The sequence below is a fragment of the Melanerpes formicivorus genome, unplaced genomic scaffold (genome assembly GCF_026170545.1).
Source record: "Melanerpes formicivorus ecotype bairdi unplaced genomic scaffold, bMelFor1.0.p_v2 SCAF_122, whole genome shotgun sequence".
Lineage (NCBI taxonomy): Eukaryota > Metazoa > Chordata > Aves > Piciformes > Picidae > Melanerpes > Melanerpes formicivorus.
In genome coordinates, this window is record NW_027142474.1 from 830,865 (window position 1) to 849,850 (window position 18,986).

Here is an 18,986-nt window from a genome sequence, read left to right on the forward strand (position 1 = left end):
CTGTCACTCACAGAACTTCTGCAGACATGAAAACCCAGGTCTTGATCTCTCCCCTAATGCAGGAGTCATTTGGACTGAATTTAGTTCTTGTTGGGTGAAAGCATAAAAAGCTGCTGAATGCACTTACCAATTCCAAAGGCAAAGATCCACCTGAGGGGGATGCCTTCCTCACAGAACAAACACAGAAATTACCTCATGTTCAAGTCTATAATCTCCGTGCCAGATAAATACTTTTTCAAGTACTGCTAGAAATGTAGCTTCAGAAATTCTCAGCCTGGCTGAATGCTCATGGAGTGAGAGAGAACAGAGTAGGGAGGAACTGAAGAGCTTGAGGCTCCACTCCTACTAAGTTTGCCTTTTCTGTTTGTGGCTGTGTGCATCACCACACTGCTGAACAGCAGGTATTGTTCTTTGAGCAGGCTGTCCCTGCTTGCCGCTCGGCTCAGGGGATGCTGTGGTTCAGGCAGCCCTGCAGCCTGTGCGAGAGTGCCTAGGCTGTAAGCAGAGTGGTTCAAGTTTTCCAGATGGTTAAGCTTACGTTTAGTGACATGGCCTAGCTCCATGTCCTCAGCAGATCTCACCGGGGATTCATGGACTTGGTTTTGCTCAGGGCCTGCAGGGACCGAAGGGTGACACTGGGCTGCCCGGACCACAAGGACCCAAAGGACAACAGGTAAGAGACAATGCAGAGGGAAAAGCACTTGCTTCAGAGTGTGCTGGGTGACAAATGCTTGGTGACCTTGGATGTTTCATGGTTCTGATTTTACTAGGGATTGGGATGTGCTGAGAGTTAGGGCTGTGTGGTGGTGAAAGAAAGTTCAGTTCTCCCCCCCACACACACAAAGAAACCACGGCTAACTCAGTCGGAGAAGCAGGATGGAGTGCAGATGATTGTATACACAATATACAGTATTTACAATATATCCAGAAATATACAGCAAAGAACATAACACAGAGCACCTTTCCCTCCTCCAAGCAGAGGGGTTCCCCCCCAACTGCACCCCCCTTCTCCCCCTGCCTCCCTTTTTTCCCAAAAAGGGTTAGAGAGAGAAAAAAAGATAATTATTAGGGAGGAAATTCTGTTAGCTCAAAGCATATGCAAGAATTAGTTTTCTTATCTGTTGAAGGTCAGCACCCGGCAGACAGAACACAGCTGTTGCTCAGAGAGACTGAAACAGACAGACTGAAGTGACTGAGATTCAAACTGAACTAAAGCTAAAATTTAAAGTTGCATTCTACCAGTGTACCAATGAAATTCGTTTAGACTTTATCTTTGTTTTCATTTTAATACCAAAACTTTCAGCCAGAGTGTTCCAGCAACTGTCCCTTTCTTAAAGGCACAGCCTAAAACCATCACAGGCTGGACTAGACATAGGTATATGACATGCTCCCTCCCAGGGAGGGAAGAGAAAGGGATAATGGAGAGAGACATCTCAGCTGGAAAGGAAAACCAAAATAGCTTTAATGAAAATAACAAGGACAAAATGAAAGAGCTATAAATAGTTACAGAGCAATACGGAACCCAGCCCTGATAGCACTGACATCGCCATTGTCACCACTGGTGCTGGGACAGGCACTGGGGAAGCCCTAGGCTGGACTCAGTGGAAGATCAATCCAGGTTCAGAAGCTGGATTCTGAAACCAGATTCAGGAAGGCATGGATGGCAAACAGAAAGCAGAAGGGACAGAGTCCCTCTCGGACCCTGGCCACTGGAGAAAAAGCTGGACCCTGGTGACCCCTCAGCTTTCTCCTGCAGATGACATACATGGAATGGGATTCCTTGTTGGTCATCTTAGGGTCACCTGTCCTGCCCACTCCTCCCTGCAGGTGCCACCTCTCCATGGCACCCCAGTGTGGTGCACAGATTTAGCAGTGCCTTGGGTTTCCACAGGAGCAGGGGTAAGCAAGGGCTCATTTGCACTAACAGTCACTGAATCAAGACTGCCAAAGCAAATCCCTGAGAGCTCACACTGAGGCCAGCCCAGTGCTGAACCTCTGTGTTTAGCACAGTCTAGAGAGCACTGAACAGGAGGTGTCCTCTTCTCACAAGTGAATTGTTGCTGCTGACCTCTGGGGTGCTCACAGAAACACCAAAGTAAAAAGAAAAAGAGAGTAATTAATCTTTTTCTCCTTCTTTTGGCACAGAGGGCCTTGCCTGCAGAATGAAAACTGCAGTTTTTCTTTCCCAAAGAAAGTGTAAGGCTTCAGGAGATCCTTGGGATCCTCTCCCTTCTTTCTGCACAGCAGTGTTTTGTGGCACTGCTGGGAGGTGGCTAGGGACTGACTCTGCTGCTTTCCAAACGTTGCAGCTGCTTCTGTTCCTCTTCCCCTTCTCATCCTCCTGCAGGAAGCAGGGCAGAGGAGTATCTAAGTTGCTGCTTAGTGGTAACAAAAGGAAGACAAAACCAGTTCCAGCTTAGTCTTTGCAAGCGGATGACCTCACTTGCAAGTGATAGAAAGGCTTGGAAATAATTAATTCTGGTTTGAAATGGGCTTGTAGGTGCAGAGCATCACTCAGGAGGGGACGGCTCAGGCCACAAGCACCAGCCCCCTTTGGGCTCTTTGTTCACAGAGTGCATAACATGATCAAGCTTGACTTTGAAATCTGTTGGGGGGTTGCTTTGGGTGGTGGGGTTCCTTTGTTTGGGAAGGGCTTTTTTGGCTCCTGCTGTGCACACTACAAAGAACTCCAAACTTTGGAGCCATTCTATTTTGTAGCCCCAGTGCATAGTGATGTTTCTGAGGCATGAGCAGCAGGTTATGCTCAAGAGTCATGAAGCTGGGACCCACAGTGCAGCTGCACAGACACTGGGAGCATTCTGCTTTATTTAAGGATCATGAGATGCTTCTGGTACAGCCTCAGGTCCATAGTATCAGTGAAGCCAGGCCTTAGGGAGACTCCAAAGTATCCTTGGGGAGATAGCTCCAAAGACTGAAGAATCTGCAGGAGGAACTGAACTGTAACCTGGGCTGTCTCTGTAATCAGCAATGGAAGTGTTGGTGCCAAGCCAGAGTCCCTCCAGCAGAAGCCTTGGGAAAGCCCTGCCCCAGGCTGCTTGAGATAGGTGATGGAAAGTCCCAGCTGAAAGATCCAGAGGGAAAACCATGAGCAGGCAGTGGGAAGGCTAATCCGTGGCCAAGGTGCTGTTATTCCATGGAATTACCCCTTGGAGAGGTGGAATGCAGGGGGTCATGAGCTGCCCTCACTAAAGGCTATGAGGGTGCATCATGCCAGGCATACAGAGGGAACCAATTCCTGCTTTCCTGAGAGTGAAACCAGGACACTTGGTGTTCTATAAAGGTTTTACATTCCCAGCAAGATATCCTGATCACTGCCTAAGCTGGGGGTACCCAAGAAGATGCCTGTAGCCTGCCTGCCTTTGGCAGAGATCTCCTGTGAACGCACCACGTTCCACATACTCCATTGAGAGCAGCTGAAAGTCTTTTTCACTCAGTACATATTTATTCACCTCAGGGAGAACTGCAGCAGCAGAATATTTTAGTGTGCCTTATTTTGCTTTAAGCAAGATCCTCCTTTGCCTCCCACAGAGCCAAGCTTCACCCTCCTCACACTGAAATCACTTGACTTTTGGTATCACAACATGACTAATCTGTCATGCTTCAGACAGCAGTAATTCTGTTTTGACTTCTTGTGATTCATTGAGAGCTGCTTTGTATACACTAAAAAGCTTTGATAATTGCAGGGTGAAAAAGGAGAGCCAGGAGCTATCCTGGCTGCTGACGGATCCTTACCTGAATTGCTGGGAAGAAAAGGGGAGAAGGTGAGCTGATGCAGTCCTGCAGAACAGGTGGGGACCCTGTTATCAGCCCCCTCTGCTAGACACTGCAGGAGTTCTCCTCACTGCTCTGTGCACCTCTGTCCTCCACAGGGTGAAGCTGGTGTGGCAGGACCGGCGGGACCTGCGGTAAGACATTGCCAGGGATCGCTGGAGTCCCTTCTTTGTGGCTCTGCTTTGGGCTAACAGATAATAATGAGTGTAAGGATGGTTTGGTTAAGCTTTTTGTCCTTCTCGGTAGGGAAGATAAGGACTATTCCTGCTCCAGGATGGCCAATGCCCTTCAGAAAAGCAGGTGGCTGTTCCTATCTGCTGCTGTAAATTACTGGCTTGGTTCAGAACTGAAATTCTGGTAGCACAAAGGTACCCATTGCTGTCCAAACAGACCTAAACACTTACAGAACCTGGCTCTGAGTGGACTGGGTTTTTTTTTTTTCTTGCCCACTTGCCTCACTCTGGCTCACCTTCAGCTGCTGCCACCCAGCACCCCCAGGTCCTTTTCTGCTGGGCAGTTTCCAGCCACTCTACCCCAAGCCTGGAGCCTTCCTGGGGTGGTTGTGACTCAGCCTGATCTCCTTCTATGCTCAGGTGACTGCCTGGTGGATGTGGGGCAGGCTGTGGATGGAGTCTGCCTGGGATTCAGCAAGGCCTTTGACACCATCCCCCACAGCAAACTCCTGGCCAAGCTGTCAGCCCCTGGCTTGGACAGCAGCACTCTGAGCTGGGTCAGGAACTGGCTGGAGACTGAGCCCAGAGAGTGGTGGTGAATGGTGCCACAGCCAGCTGGCAGCCAGGCACCAGTGGTGTGCCCCAGGGATCAGTGCTGGGCCCCAGCCTGTTCAATATCTTTATTGATGATCTGGACAAGGGGATTGAGTCCATCAGTAGCAAGTTTGCAGATGACACCAAGCTGGGGGCAGGAGTTGATCTGTTAGAGGGTAGGAGAGCTCTGCAGAGGGACCTTGCCAGGCTGGGCAGATGGGCAGAGTCCAAGGGCATGAGACTGAACACATCCAAGTGTTCGGTTCTGCACATTGGCCACAACAACCCTAGGCAGTGCTGCAGGCTGGGTCAGAGTGGCTGAGAGCAGCCAGCTAGAAAGGGACCTTGGGGTACTGGTTGATGGTAGGCTGAACATGAGCCAGCAGTGTGCCCAGGTGGCCAAGAGGGCCAAGGGCATCCTGGCCTGCATCAGGAACAGTGTGGCCAGCAGGAGCAGGGAGGTCATTCTGCCCTGTGCTCAGCACTGGTTAGGCCACACCTTGAGTCCTCTGTCCAGTCCTGGGCTCCTCAGGTTAGGAAGGAGGTTGAGATGCTGGAAGGTGTCCAGAGAAGGGCAACAAAGCTGGGGAGGGGTCTGGAGCACAGCCCTGGGAGGAGAGGCTGAGGGAGCTGGGGTTGTTTGGCCTGGAGAAGAGGAGGCTCAGGGGAGACCTTCTTGCTCTCTCCAACTCCCTGAAGGGAGGTTGGACCCAGGAGGGCGTTGGTCTCTTCTCCCAGGCACCCAGCACCAGAACAAGAGGACACAGTCTCAAGCTGTGCCAGGGCGAGTTTAGGCTGGATGTTAGGAAGAAATTCTGCACAGAGTGATTGGCCATGGGAATGTGCTGCCCAGGGAGGTGGTGGAGTCACCATCACTGGAGGTGTTTAGGAAGAGACTGAATGGGGTGCTTGGTGCCATGGTTTAGCTGACTGGATAGTGTTGGATGATAGGTTGGACTCAATGGTCTCAGAAGTCTCTTCCAACCTGGTTAATTCTATTCTGTTCTGTTCTATTCTAAGTGCAGGACCTGGCACTTGGTCTTGTTAAACCTCATACAGCTGACCTCAGCCCATGGATCCAGCCTGTCCAGGTCCTGCTGCAGAGTCTTCCTAACTTCAGCAGATCAACACTGCCCCCCAGTTTGGTGCCATCTGCAAATTTACTGAGGGGCCTCAATCCCCTCAATCCAGATCATTGACAAGGATGTCAAAGAGAAGTGGCCCCAGCACTGAGCCCTGGGGAATGCCACTGGTGATCAGCTTCTAACTGGATTTAACTCCATTCCCCACCACTCCTTGGGCCCAGCTACCACCCAGTTTTTGACCAAGCAAAGAGTTCACCTGTCTGGGCCTTGAGCCACCTGTGCATTGTCTGCAGATAGCAGAGTGATCTTTAATGGAACTATAAAGCTGTGCCTCTCACTTTGAGCAATCAAATACATGTCAAAGATATGTTTGATGTAGTCTCCATTATCACATTTCCTTTTTTGTCCAGGGCCCGACAGGACCTGCTGGACCTAAAGGAGAACTTGGTTTCCCAGGACGTCCAGTAAGTGCTGTCCCCTCAAGTGGAGCCAAGGTAGAGGAGCTTGCTGCTGACACACGCTGCCCTGTGCCTTCCTGTTTCAGGGCCGCCCGGGGCTGAACGGCCTGAGAGGTGTGAAAGGTGACCGAGGCGAAGCGGTTCGTGTGAGTGCCTGTGCCCTGCAGCTGGATGGGAAAAGTCCTGCTCCAACCTTACATCACATTTGTATGGGTTCCTTGGGAAACCTGACAGCTCTTGAAACGTGGAATAACCTAGAAATAATGAAATGCTTCTGATACTTTTCCTTTCTGGTAACAACTGCTGGCAAGCCAACTTCGGGGTCCTTCTGGACAGCCCTTGCAGATGCACACAGCGGTGTCAGCTCCCAGGTGTGGCAGTTGGATGAGAGTCACTGGTAGCAGAGCTGGTTGAGACTGGGATTGAAACTTCTTTCTGTCCATCAAAGACTTCCTGATCCAGGTCATTAGTATGACCCCTCATGATGCAAGAGTGGTCAGGCATTGGAATAGGCAGCCCGGGGAGATGGTGAAGTCACCGTCCCTGGAGGTGATCAAGAAACTTGTGGCCATGGCACTCTGGGACATGGTTTGGTGGCCATGGTGGTGTTGCCTTGACAGTTGGACTTGATGATCTTAGAGGTCTTTTCCTACCTTAATGATTCTATGATTCTAAATTAGACAGATTCTAATTGGAACAAAATGATAGAAAAGATGGCAGAAAATATTAGATTTTTCCATTCCTCCACATCTTCAAACGGTGCCAAGGTTGATTTTCCTTGGCCAAACAACAACTCTTCAAGCCAGTGTAAGGAGATGAAGCACATCAGGGTGGGACATTAAAGCAAATGTGCAAGCAAAACAGCCTGCAAGTTCTGATAGTCCTTGCTGGAGTGCTCAGGAATCTCTGGTTACTGGTGAGCTGTCACCTCACAGGAGCTTGCACTGATGTGGAGTGAAGCTTGGCCAGGGCATGGAGCCAGCTTTCTAAACGACCCAGTCAAGAGCTGGCAATGGGTTCTGATGCAGGGCAGTCACACCTATAGCAGGGTTCCTGAAGCAGTTAATTAGCACGGAGTTAACTGACTGGTGTGGAAAGTAAATGAGTCACAGCAGTCTTGAGAACCCCAGGCCAGTCTCAGAAGCTTCATTTCCCATGCCTAAGAGATCCACTGCCTTTGATTTAGTTTCTGTTTAGTGCTTTGAGGTATCCAGTTTGGGGTTTTTGCTTTGGTGGGGTTTCCCCCAGTCTTACAGGGTTTTGTTCTCCACAGAGTGTTTGAGGTTAAATGCTAAAGTTCTTCTGACAGGTTGATCCCTGTGACTGAGAGCTGGGTCTCTCCTCAAGCCACTTAACACCCCCTCCCCCTCACCTTGGTTAAACAGAGCTCTCTGAGCCCTTTGTCCTTCCTTCTGTAGGCTCAGTTGCATTGCTCATGGAAAGCTCTGTCTAACATCTGCCTTCTTTCCCTTTCTCTCACCAGGGTCTTCCTGGCTTACCTGGGCCCCCAGGGCGCCCTGGACCTCCAGGACGTATAGTTTATGTCAAAGGAGTAAGTACAGCTGGGGAGCAGTTGCTGGTCTGTCTCTGTAGCAGAAATGTGCTGCTCCAGAAACAGCTTGTAAAGGGAGACATCAAAACCTGTTTCAGGCAGCACAGTTTACAGTGAGTGACCTTGCTTGTGTGCACAGGAAAAAATGTCTTAACTGCAGCCACTGTCATGGGAGAGTTGTGCCCCCAGACACAGAGTGGGACCTGCTGGCAGGCCTGTCAGGGGGACTGGAACATCTCTCTAGCAAGGAGAGAGGCTGAGAGACCTGAGGCTCTTCAGCCTGGAAACAGCAGACTGAGAGGGATCCTCTCAATGCTGATCAATACCTAAAGGGTGGAGGTCCTGAGGCTGGGGCTGGGCCCTTTTCAGTGGTCCCCAGTGACAGGACAAGGGGCAGGGGGCACACACTAGAACTCAGGAGGTTTCAGTTGAACTTAAGGAGAAACTTCTTTACTGTGATCTTGTTGGAGCCCTGGAGCAGGCTGCTCAGAGAGGTTGTGGAGTCTCCTCTGGAGACTTTCAAAACCAATCTGGATATTGCATTCCTGTGCAAACTGATCTAGGTGACCCTGCATGAGGAGAGGGGCTGGCCCAGGTGGTCTCCAGGGGTCCCTTCCAACCCCTGCCATTCTCTGATGGTGTGATTTTGTGAACTTCCAGGCAGCAAGCTGGGCTCTCTGCTCAGGAGGTCTGGGGTTTGTTTCTGGCTTTGTCCCCCCGTGGCTGTTGGATCTGTTTGCTGTGTTACCTGTTCTGTTATGCCTGTGTTCATTAAAACAATTTCCTTTCTTGTTTCCAACAGACAGTTCTGCCAATCCCTCTCAGACCTCACTGCAAAATGCAGTGTTCATTAAAACAATTTCCTTTCTTGTTTCCAACAGACAGTTCTGCCAATCCCTCTCAGACCTCACTGCAAAATGCCAGTAAGTCACAGGCAGAGCCTGCTCTGGGCAGAGTGCATGGCCGTGGCAGCACATAACCCAAGTAACTGTGAAGGTACCACGGGGGCTTTGCAGCTGCTCTGGTCCTGCCTGCTGCTTTGCACCAGAGGTGTCTTTTACCTCCTCTTCAGCATAACATTCCCCAGTGTCTGGATATGCCAGGTTAGCTATACATGCACCATGTAACAGAACCAGAAGCCCCAGATCCTTTTGCTTCAGGCACTGTTGTTATTTGGTTGTCCTAACACTCTGAATGACTTTCAGAGCCTGTTTCCATAGCCTGAGCTGCGCTGGGGAGCTGAAGGCTTGCACACAGGTTTTTCAGATGTGTATATGAATACTGTCTCCATGCTTTATGTCTTTAGCTGTTTTTAGTTTCCCTGCCCAAAGTAAGACTTGCTGTGTATTTCACTGTGGCACAAAGATGCATCAGAGGAGAAAGAGTATGTTCTTTAGTTGGCCCTCAAGTGCAGTCCATTCACATACAAACATTTATGATCTCAGGAACAGCAGCTGAAGCTCTGCCCGCTTCCCAAAGGAAATGACAAAGTCCTCACACCTCCAAAGGACCTGAAGTTTCACACGCTGTACCACATGAAAAGAGGCAGAGGTTATCTTTCAGAACACCCTGATGCAATCTTTAATGGATGATGGAAACTACATCCTGCAATGAGCTGTGAACACAGTTCAGCCCTGGAAGCACTTTCCCTGGGACAATATTGCACTGCTAAGCCGTGGGTTAGGTGCTTGGGAAGATTTCTGTCTTTGAGACATGGGCTTTCCCTGAGAGCTCTGTTGTGTGGCATGGCTCTTCTACTTTGCTGATAGAGAGCATATCTCAGAGTGGCATTTTGTCCCCTCCTCCAATTTCCATTCCAGCTCTTTTTCACTTATTTCAGAAAGTAGCTCTTGACTTATACTCTTCCAGATGCATTCCTACTCCTCACCACCCAGTCCCTGCTGCTGAAGGAGGATGTATCCCAGATTACGGATTGTTTGCTAATTAATGATGGCCATAACTCCATAGTAGTTTGGCATTTCTGTGCTTGGGCCTGTCACATCCAGGCACTATACTTGTACCACTTTGAATTCCTCTCTTAATTCCTCCCATTCCCACCATATAACATTCTTGCATGTCAAGTCCACAATCACACGGGGACTAGTGAGCCTCTGAAACCTGACTGGAAAGACCCTGAGCAAGCTGATGCCCTTGGTCCTGCTTTAAGCTAGTCAGCCTCCAGAGATGCCTTCCAAGCTTGGCTCTGCTGTGCTTCTCTGGAGTGTGATTCAAACAGCACAAGCTCCTTTTAGCTCAGGTTCAGGCAAAAATAAAAGGTTACAATCAGTGAACAATAGTAGCAGCTTTCATGTGCACAAGTGATAGAAACCTGTGCTTGGGAACACCTCTTCGTGCACCTGAGTCTGCTGGGTAGGTTTGCTCTGTGTTTGTGAGTAACCTTTAAACCTGTCCAGGTTTGTAGATCAGAAGCCTGCTGTATTTGCCTCTCAAATGACTGTTGGTAACGAGCCACAGACTGAACCCCTCATGTTTTCTTCACGTGAACTGAACTTAATGGAGCTGCCCATGTGAGTAAGACTTCCAAGAGCTCATACCGCCGGACTAGCTGGATGCAAGCACCTTCAGTATCTTTCATACACTTGCTTGGATTCATATGAACAGTACCAGCTAGGTCTGAGATCTGTCTGTTCCCCAGCACTGTGCCACACTTTAATCCCTGCACTGTCCTCACTTTGAAGGCAGGCAGCAGAGGTGGGTAGCATGCCCAGTGCTACAGGTGGCTGCTGTCAGAACAGGGCTGATTAGTGTAGCTTCTGCCTCCAGATGGTGGTCTCAGTGCAGCTGATCACCGGCCAGCATCAGGCATTAGGCACAGCCATGGTCTGATGAAAGGCTTACAAACACAGCTTGCTATGTTACAGCCAGAAACCAAATCCCGCTTTCCAATGCAGGGATGTAGATTCAGAGCTGTCCATGGAGAGTGAGAAGCATGCTCCAGAAGGCATGTTCTGACCTTCCTGCTCAAAGTATGCTGCATGTGAAAGAGGACATGGCCCTGAACGAGCTTGCTCAGCTAACACCTGGGGCTTGTCAAGCAGCAGGTGACCCCAGGGCAGTTACTGACTGATGGCATGGGCACTTTCCAGGCTTGTCAGCCAAACCAGGCAATGCCCTGCTGCTGGTTGATGTGCATGGATCACTTGTAATGGATTTCTCTCTGTAGGTGGGCACTGCTTACCCTGGGAATCAAGATGTCCGTGGTGAGTAATTCTTTTCTTGTACCTTGGTTCAAACAAACTCTCAGTTAAGCTCTTCTTGCTGGGCTGTTGCATAACTGGGTTTGGGGGAGGGAAGACAAAGTGGTCTTTCTGCTTTTTCTGGTGAAACTGTAAGATACCAGCTTCTTCCACTCTCAATAGGTAGGTCAAGGAACAAAGGAGCCTAGCTCTGTACTTTGGAGGCGAAGGTTTGGAAATTGAGCAGTACTACACTTGTCTACAAGATCTAACCTTAAAAGTCCCCTGTCAGAGATGAGGTGTTCCACATGTCTGTGCCAAATCATTGCTCTCTGCTCTGGCAATGCTCCCAAAATGCAGATTCTGAAGTCCACCTGATACTACTACATCCCCGAAGCAACCAGGTGGCCTCATTTCTCCAGCATTTGACTGATGGTATAAAACCCTCTTCCCCTCTCTGATACAAAAATAGAAAACCCTGAGTTTGTAATCCCACCAGGACAGGGGCAAAAGAATGCTGTAGATGGCAAAGAAAGGTATCCTGAAGAGGAGAAAGTCAGAGCTTGCTTGTGTAAGCTCTGTATTGGTCTTGAGTCTTTAAGATGACCTGAAATGCTGACATCTGGACTGCAGATTTGCCTGGAAAATAACTCTGAAGATGTCACAGTTGAGCAGTTAGGGTTGGGCTGACCATAAGGAAAACTAGCTGCCCACCTGAGTACCCAACAGGTCATAGGGAGGCTCACAGGAGCATGGCCAGCTTTCAGCCCTCATGGCCGACAGAAGAGCAGAGAGGAACTGTCTGGGAACTCCTGTTGCAGCAGGGCCTCTGAGGGGTAGGAGGTCCAGCTCATGCTCTGGTTTTGTAGCCACTCTACACAACTAGGAGCAGGAAAAATACTTCAACTGTTTTTCAGACTACAGCTTTCTCACCAGTAAAGACTTGTTTAGAAGTGGCAGCATGTCATGGATCCTGGGCTGGGTCACTGGCAGATTGCCTCTGTGCTTGCCCCAGAGAAATTCCAGGGTGTGCTCAGATCAGGTTAAAGAGCTGGTGGTAGTGATCCTCTGACTGCCAGCACAGATCACCACTTACCAGAGGGGCTGAAGATACCCCAGGCAGGAACTACTGACAATTACTTCAAGAAGTGTGTCCTGAATTTCTATGCTGGCTGTTGTGCTTTAGCAGCCTTCCTGCTCATCACTCAGTACAGGACCACCTCCCCTTAGCCTTGGGAAGACATTTCTACCTGAAGGAAATGTCTGCAAGATGCTACTGTGGCAGGATGATGTTATTTCACATGAAATTTTCAAAGAGATTAGGAATGAGTTGGGCAGAGCAAAGAGAGCAATCAAACCTTAGAAAGTCTAAATACTCAGGGGTCTTTTACCCAGGTGTTTTGTTGGCTGAATTGAAGGATATCTGGGAAAAGGGAAGGGTTGCCCAGCTGTGTTTGGATTGGATTCTGCACTTAGCTTACCTGGAAACATTTCTGCTCTCAGGGAACATTTCCTTCATTACTAATGCTTTCATGAGATGAAGGAGCAATAAACAGTAACATTTTTACCTTCACAGTTGCAGATATTGTCATTTATTGGTTTGGGGTCTGGAGGTAGCAGCAGGTATGGTATGAACACCGAGCCATAACTCAGGAGCTGTTGAAATCCTTGCCCCAGTGAAATTCACCAATGCAGTAGAATAGGTTTGCTCAGAGGGTCTCAGGCTAGGGAGTGAAGGAAGGGAGAGTGAAAGCCTGACCTGTGAGAGAAAGGTTGCTTTGCACAGGTTGGGGCTGGTAAGAGAGGGCAATGAGGCAGCCATTCAGGTCTCATGAAGAGAGTGAGTAGGGGCTGGAACCACAGGGGTGCCAAAGTCTGCTCTCGCTTTGGGGAGCTTGATTGGTCACTGCAGCTTGCAGGTTCTAATGCAGGTGTGATGCTCTCTGGCAGGTGCTGAAGCAAACAGAGACTCCTGGGGGCTGCATGGGTCAGCAGGCTCAAAAGGAGAAAAGGGAGACAGAGGTGCTCCAGGACCACCAGGTATGCTGCTTCTCATCTGTCACTGACAGCCTGTGCAGGGCTGTGTGCTTCACTAGAAATGTCTTTGGTGCTTGCCCTTGGAGCCTTGCACCTGGCTTGAGCCAGCTGGACTGAAATCCAGGACTTCCCACTTCAGGGTAAGACAGCTTTGCATTCTGAGTTCAAGCCAGTCCTTTGTTTGTGGACTTTAGGCTGAAAAGCAAAAGACTGAGAGAGGATCTTCTCAATGCAGATCAATAGCTAAAGGGTGGAGGTGATGAGGCTGGGGCTGGGCTCTTTTCAGGGGTGCCTAGAGGACAAGGGGCAAACTAGGACACAGGAGGTTTTGCTTGAACTTAAGGAAAAACCTTTTATTTTGAGGGTGTTGAAGCCCTGGAGCAGGCTGGTAGAGGGGTTGTGGAGTCTCCTCCTCTACAGACTTTCCAAACCCACCTGAACACTGTGATCCTGGGGAGGCTGATCTAAGTGTACCTGCGGTGGGTTTTGGCCTAGACTATCTCCAGAGGTCACCATTCTGAGTGCCATGGTAGGCACAGGGTTGGACACAAAGGTCTCAAAAATTAATCAGAATAGGTTTGAAGAAGATGCCTGGAGCTGCTATGTGCAGCTGCCAACCAGTCTTCTTTCCAAGCATGCTTTGGCTGGCCACCACTGGCACAGAACCATTGCTACTGGCATTGGGTTTTGTGGCAGCTATGGCTCTCTCCTTGCTACTGACTGGCCACTCCACATGCAAAGCTTTGCTTTTACCTTGGTTTCCAGCAAAGGGGGTCAGGTGCTCCTCCTCCACCACCTGCCCAGCAAACTGGGAGTTTTTGATCACTAAGCCTTCTTTCAAGTTTGTCTGAAATTTGCCATCAGATTCAAAACTGATGAAGGTAGAGAAGTGAGAGAGAAGACAGGGCCTGTAAGCCTTGCTTTGTTAGGAAGCCAGGCTGGAAGTGTCTGCTAGATTTAAAGGTCAGCGTTGTCACTGCAAACATACCTTCCTTAAACTAGAAATGTCCAAAGCAGTGTTTTTAAAAAGAAAATTGCAGGTCATTATTGCATTTTATTGTATTTTCTTCATTTTTCAGGCCCACTTCTGCCTCCATCATATTTCAGCCACTTTGTTAACAGCATAAAGGTAACTACATCCCATTTGTGCCTGGCTTCCCATCAGCTTTTTCTGAAGTGTGCTTTGCTGTAAACTAAGCCTAACCCAGAATGACCTGGGGAATTAGACAAAGCAGAGCAGCACATCAGCAGATACAAACTGTATCAGTTTCTCACACCCCAGCTGCACAGAGAAGTTCATTTTGAGTATAGAGACAACAGATGTCAGTGGTCCACAAAGATTCCTTGTGAAAAATGTTATTGCTGGGGCCTTTTGCCTTGCTGGTGTCACTACAGTGAGTCATAAATCCCTGATGCAAGTCGGTATAAACGATCTGCCAGAAGTGAGGGCTTTGGTTTCCATGCCAGCTCAGGTAAGAGACATCCATTAGCCAAAGGGTTCCGGGAACAACTGAGCAGCAGCTGAGATGCGGTGGGAGGGAGGGAGGGAATGGCTCTGTGTGATGCTGTTTGTCTTTGAAGCACACTGAATAGGATAAGTGAACGCGATGGGAACTGCTTTTCCTGGCATCTCGTGCAAGGAAGCCTGCCCATACCTTGTATACTCATGCCTTGATCTCTTCGGTCCCTCTCTGCTCCAGTATTCTCCTGGCCACTTCCAGGGACAAAAGGAATAACAATGCAATATGGTTTTGAATCGAGCAAGGCTCCTTGTCAGTAGGAGAGCTAAAGAACAATGCAGCACTTTATCCCCTAACGATGCCACCAAAGCAGCGTGCTGTCAGTTTCCCTGAAGGACTCTTAGTGCTGTCTGACCTTCAGCTTCTGTTTCTGCTTGGCTGAATACACCCAGGCTGCTCCTCTGACAGGAAGGGCCTCAGGCACGCATGGCAGTGCTGATGCAGCTTCTTTGATCTTGCAGAGTCGTCTGCAGCTTCGCAGCTTTAGCTACGCGGAACTCCTTTCACCTGCTCCTCCATCTCTACACAGTGCCACGCAGAAAGCTTTGCAGACCTGCTTACTGAGACACTAAAGAGGAGAAAAGTCAGAGGAGAAGCTACACACACCCATCTCTGTTGGCTTTCTGCAGCTGCCTGCCACCTTTGCTTTTCCTTTTGCCTCTTCTGTTCACAGGTTTATTTCTCAGAAAGTTCTAACAAAGTAGACAAAACAAACAAACAAAAACAACCAAAAAGGAAAATAAAGAGCAGACACAAAGAAGAAAACAATGTGAGGAGGAAACTGCAACTGCAGAGAGAGAATGCCTCAGCGTTCAAATGCTGTGACTGATAACCAGCGCTGAAGGACAAGAGCAGACATGCAGTTCAAAGTGTCTGCAGCTTTCTCTGATGGCTCTTCCTTATCCTGGTACACATCCCTGCTCTTCTCTCTCACCCTGGGCACAGTAGTCTTCATTTTGCCTCACAAGGTTGGAAAAGCCCTCTAAGACCATCCAGCCCAACCACCAACCCAACACAACCATGGCCATCAAAACCTGCCCCCATGTGCCATGGCCACACACTCCTTGAACACCAGGTCAGCTGGCAACAGATGGAGTACATCTGTCCCAGAGAGGGAGAAAGATCCTAGCACATGAGAACAGCCTACCCCCAGACGGAAAAGGGTTCTAGGAAGGGAGTTGGCAGATCTCATTGACAGGGCTTTAAACTAGACTACAAAGGGGAATGGGCTGAAACCAGTCCCCCCAGACAGGAGTCTGGGGGTGGTAAGCTGGAGTGAGGGGTGAAACCAGCAGCCCAGCTGAAGTGCAGGTACACTAATGCACACAGCATGGGTAACAAACAAGGGGAGCTGGCAGCCTTGTTGCAGCAGGAGAGCAGCAGAGACGTGGTGGGATGACTCACATGGCTGGAGCACTGTAATTGATGGCTACAGGCTCCTCAGGAGAGACAGGCCAGGGAGAAGGGGTAGAGGGGTGGCCCTGTGCATCAGGGAGGCTCTAGCTGCCATGGAACTAGAGATTAGGGAGAGTGCCCAACAAGACTGCCATCCTGGTTGGAGTCTGTTACAGACCACTCACCCAGGATGAAGAAGTTGATGAATGATTCTATAGGCAGCTAGAGGCTGTCTCAAGATCACCAGACCTTCTTCTCATGGGTGCCTTTAACCTGCCTGATATCTGCTGGGAACTCAACACAGTAGAGAGGAGGCAGTCTAGGAGGTTCTTAGAGTGCATGGAGGACAGCTTCTTATCCCAGCTGCTGTGTGAGCCTGCCAGGGGTAAGGCTCTGCTTGACCTCCTTTTTACAAGCAGAGAAGGACTGGTGTGAGATGTGGTGGTTGGAGGCTGTCTGGGGTGCAGTGACCAGGAGGTAATTGAGTGTTCAACATGCAGTCAAGCCAAGAGGGGCAGCAACCTCCCCTCTGGACTGCCGGAGGGCAGACTTCAGGTTACTCAAGGAACTAACTCAGAAGGTAGCTTGGTAAACAGCCCTTAAAAACAAAGGGGTCCAGGAGGGCTGCAGCTGCTTCCAGAAAGAACTCCTGAAGGCTCAGAGCAGGCTGTGCCAATGTGCCGGAGATGAGCCCCGGGGCAGACAGCCTGGATGGGCAATGAGCTTCTGAGTGAGTTAAGAGAAAAAAAGAGGAGGTATCATCTTTGGAAGGAAGGAGAGGTGACCCATGGAATGTGTAAGGATGTTGCTAGGTCATGCAGAAAGAAAATTAGAGAGGCAAAAGCCCATTTAGAGCTTAGCCTGGCACTGTTGTGAAGGACAACCAAAAATCCTTCTACCAATACATGCGTGGCAAGAGGAGGGCAAGGACAACCTCCACTCCTTGGTGGACACGGAGGGGAACGTAGTTACAAAGGATGAGGAAAAGGCAGAGGTGCTTAACACCTTCTTTGCCTCAAATTTCAATAGCAGGATAGGTTGTCTGCAGGACAGGTGGCCTCCTGAGCTGGCAGATGGAGGCAGGGAGCAGGATAGTTCCCCTGTGATCCAGGAGGAAGTAGTGTGCCCGGGTGGCCAAGAGGGCCAAGGGCATCCTGGCCTGCATCAGGAAGAGTGTGGCCAGCAGGAGCAGGGAGGTCATTCTGCCCTGTGCTCAGCACTGGTTAGGCCACACCTTGAGTCCTGTGTCCAGTTCTGGGCCCCTCAGTTTAGGAAAGATGTTGAGATGCTGGAAAGTGTCCAGAGAAGGGCAACAAAGATGGGGAGGGGTCTGGAGCACAGCCCTGGGAGGAGAGGCTGAGGGGGAGCTGGGGTTGCTTAGCCTGGAGAAGAGGAGGCTCAGGGGAGACCTTCTTGTTCTCTCCAACTCCCTGAAGGGAGGTTGGACCCAGGAGGGCGTTGGTCTCTTCTCCCAGGCACCCAGTACCAGAGCAAGAGGACTCACAATATCACAGTATAACTAAGGTTGGAAGAGATCTCGAGGATCATCGAGTCCAACCTGTCACCACAGACCCCATGACTAGATCATGGCACCAACTGCCACGTCCAGTCCCCTCTTGAACACTTCCAGGGACTGTGACTCCACCACCTCCCTGGGCAGCACATTCCAAAGATGAACGACTCGCTCGGTGAAGAACTTCCTCCTCACCTCGAGTCTAAACCTCCCCTGGCACAGCTTGAGACTGTGTCCCCTTGTTCTGGTGCTGGGTGCCTGGGAGAAGAGACCGATCCCCACCTGGCTACAACCACCTTTCAGGTAGTTGTAGAGGGCAATGAGGTCACCCCTGATCCTCCTCTTCTCCAGGCTAAACAATCCCAGCTCCCTCAGCCTCTCCTCATAGGGCTTGTGCTCAAGGCCTCTCCCCAGCCTTGTTGCCCTTCTCTGGACACATTCAAGTGTTTCGATGTCCTTCTTAAACTGAGGGGCCCAGAACTGGACACAGGACTCAAGGTGTGGCCTAACCAATGCATAGTACAGGGGCACAATGACCTCCCTGCTCCTGCTGGCCACACTATTCCTAATGCAGGCCAGGATGCCATCGGCCCTCTTGGCCACCTAGGCACACTGCTGGCTCATGTTCAGGCGGCTGTTGATCCACACCCCCAGGTCCCTCTCTGTTTGGGAGCTCTCAGCCACTCTGACCCCAGCCTGTAGCACTGCATGGGGTTGCTGTAGCCAAAGTGCAGCACTCGGCACTTGGACTTGTTGAATGCCATCCCATTGGACTCTGCCCATCTGTCCAGTCGGTCGAGGTCCCTCTGCAGAGCCTTTCTACCCTCTAACTGACTAACATCTGCCCCTAACTTGGTGTCATCTGCAAACTTGCTGATGACTGACTCGACCCCCTCATCCAGATCATCAGTGAAGATGTGAAAGAGGACGGGGCCCAGCACTGATCCCTGGGGGATGCCACTGGTGACTGGCTGCCAGCTGGATGTGGCACCATTCACTACCACTCTCTGGGCTTGGTCCTCCAGCCAGTTTCTAACCCAGCACAGAGTGTAATGGTCCAATCCACGGGCTGACAGCTTAGCCAGCAGTTTGCTGTGGGGGACAGTGTCAAAGGCCTTGCTGAAGTCCAGGTAGACCACATCCACAGGCCTCCCCACGTCCACCAGACGGGTCACCTGATCATAGAAGGAGATCAGGTTGGAGAGGCAGGACCTGCTGTCACGGTCCGGAGACATTAGATGTCTCGGTCCGGAGACACAGTTCTTTTAAATATTCCCGTGTTGTGAAATTAAAGGCACAAACGAGGCCAAAGTATCAACAGCTAGACTATTTATTAGATAAATAAGAAAGGGAGAGGGAGAAAATAGAGAAAGTGGACATAAGAAGGGAAGGGGAGAAAAGAGAGAGAGAGAGAGAGGGACGAGAGATAGAAGAGGAAAGGAATTATATTACCACATCCCTCATCCCCCCCAAGATGAAGTCTGTGGAGGATGAAGTCTGTGGAGGAAAGGTGCTGCAGGAGATGTTGGATTTGTAGAGAAACCGTGGTGAGGCTTTTGCTGGAGAACAGCTGTGGTCCTCTGGGGAGATGTTGGGTTGATACAGGAACAGTGCTGAGGCTCCTCTGGGCAGCCTGGGTCTGTAGAGAAGGGGTGCTGAGGATTTGGCTG

General features: G+C 50.1%; 1 protein-coding gene across 5 annotated transcripts in view; it reads left to right on the top strand.

Annotated features, from left to right (window-relative positions):
• The window catches only part of COL15A1 (collagen type XV alpha 1 chain), a 63,543-nt gene that overhangs the window by 35,946 nt on the left and 8,611 nt on the right, over positions 1 to 18,986 (top strand). For all 5 annotated transcript variants that reach the window (XM_068167715.1, XM_068167716.1, XM_068167717.1 and 2 more), the window contains 10 exons: positions 611 to 673; positions 3,705 to 3,782; positions 3,891 to 3,926; positions 6,055 to 6,108; positions 6,189 to 6,248; positions 7,586 to 7,654; positions 8,536 to 8,577; positions 10,839 to 10,875; positions 12,802 to 12,891; positions 13,968 to 14,017. In XM_068167715.1, the coding sequence (XP_068023816.1) occupies positions 611 to 673; positions 3,705 to 3,782; positions 3,891 to 3,926; positions 6,055 to 6,108; positions 6,189 to 6,248; positions 7,586 to 7,654; positions 8,536 to 8,577; positions 10,839 to 10,875; positions 12,802 to 12,891; positions 13,968 to 14,017 (579 nt within the window). The remainder of the gene's footprint in view (positions 1 to 610; positions 674 to 3,704; positions 3,783 to 3,890; positions 3,927 to 6,054; positions 6,109 to 6,188; positions 6,249 to 7,585; positions 7,655 to 8,535; positions 8,578 to 10,838; positions 10,876 to 12,801; positions 12,892 to 13,967; positions 14,018 to 18,986) is intronic.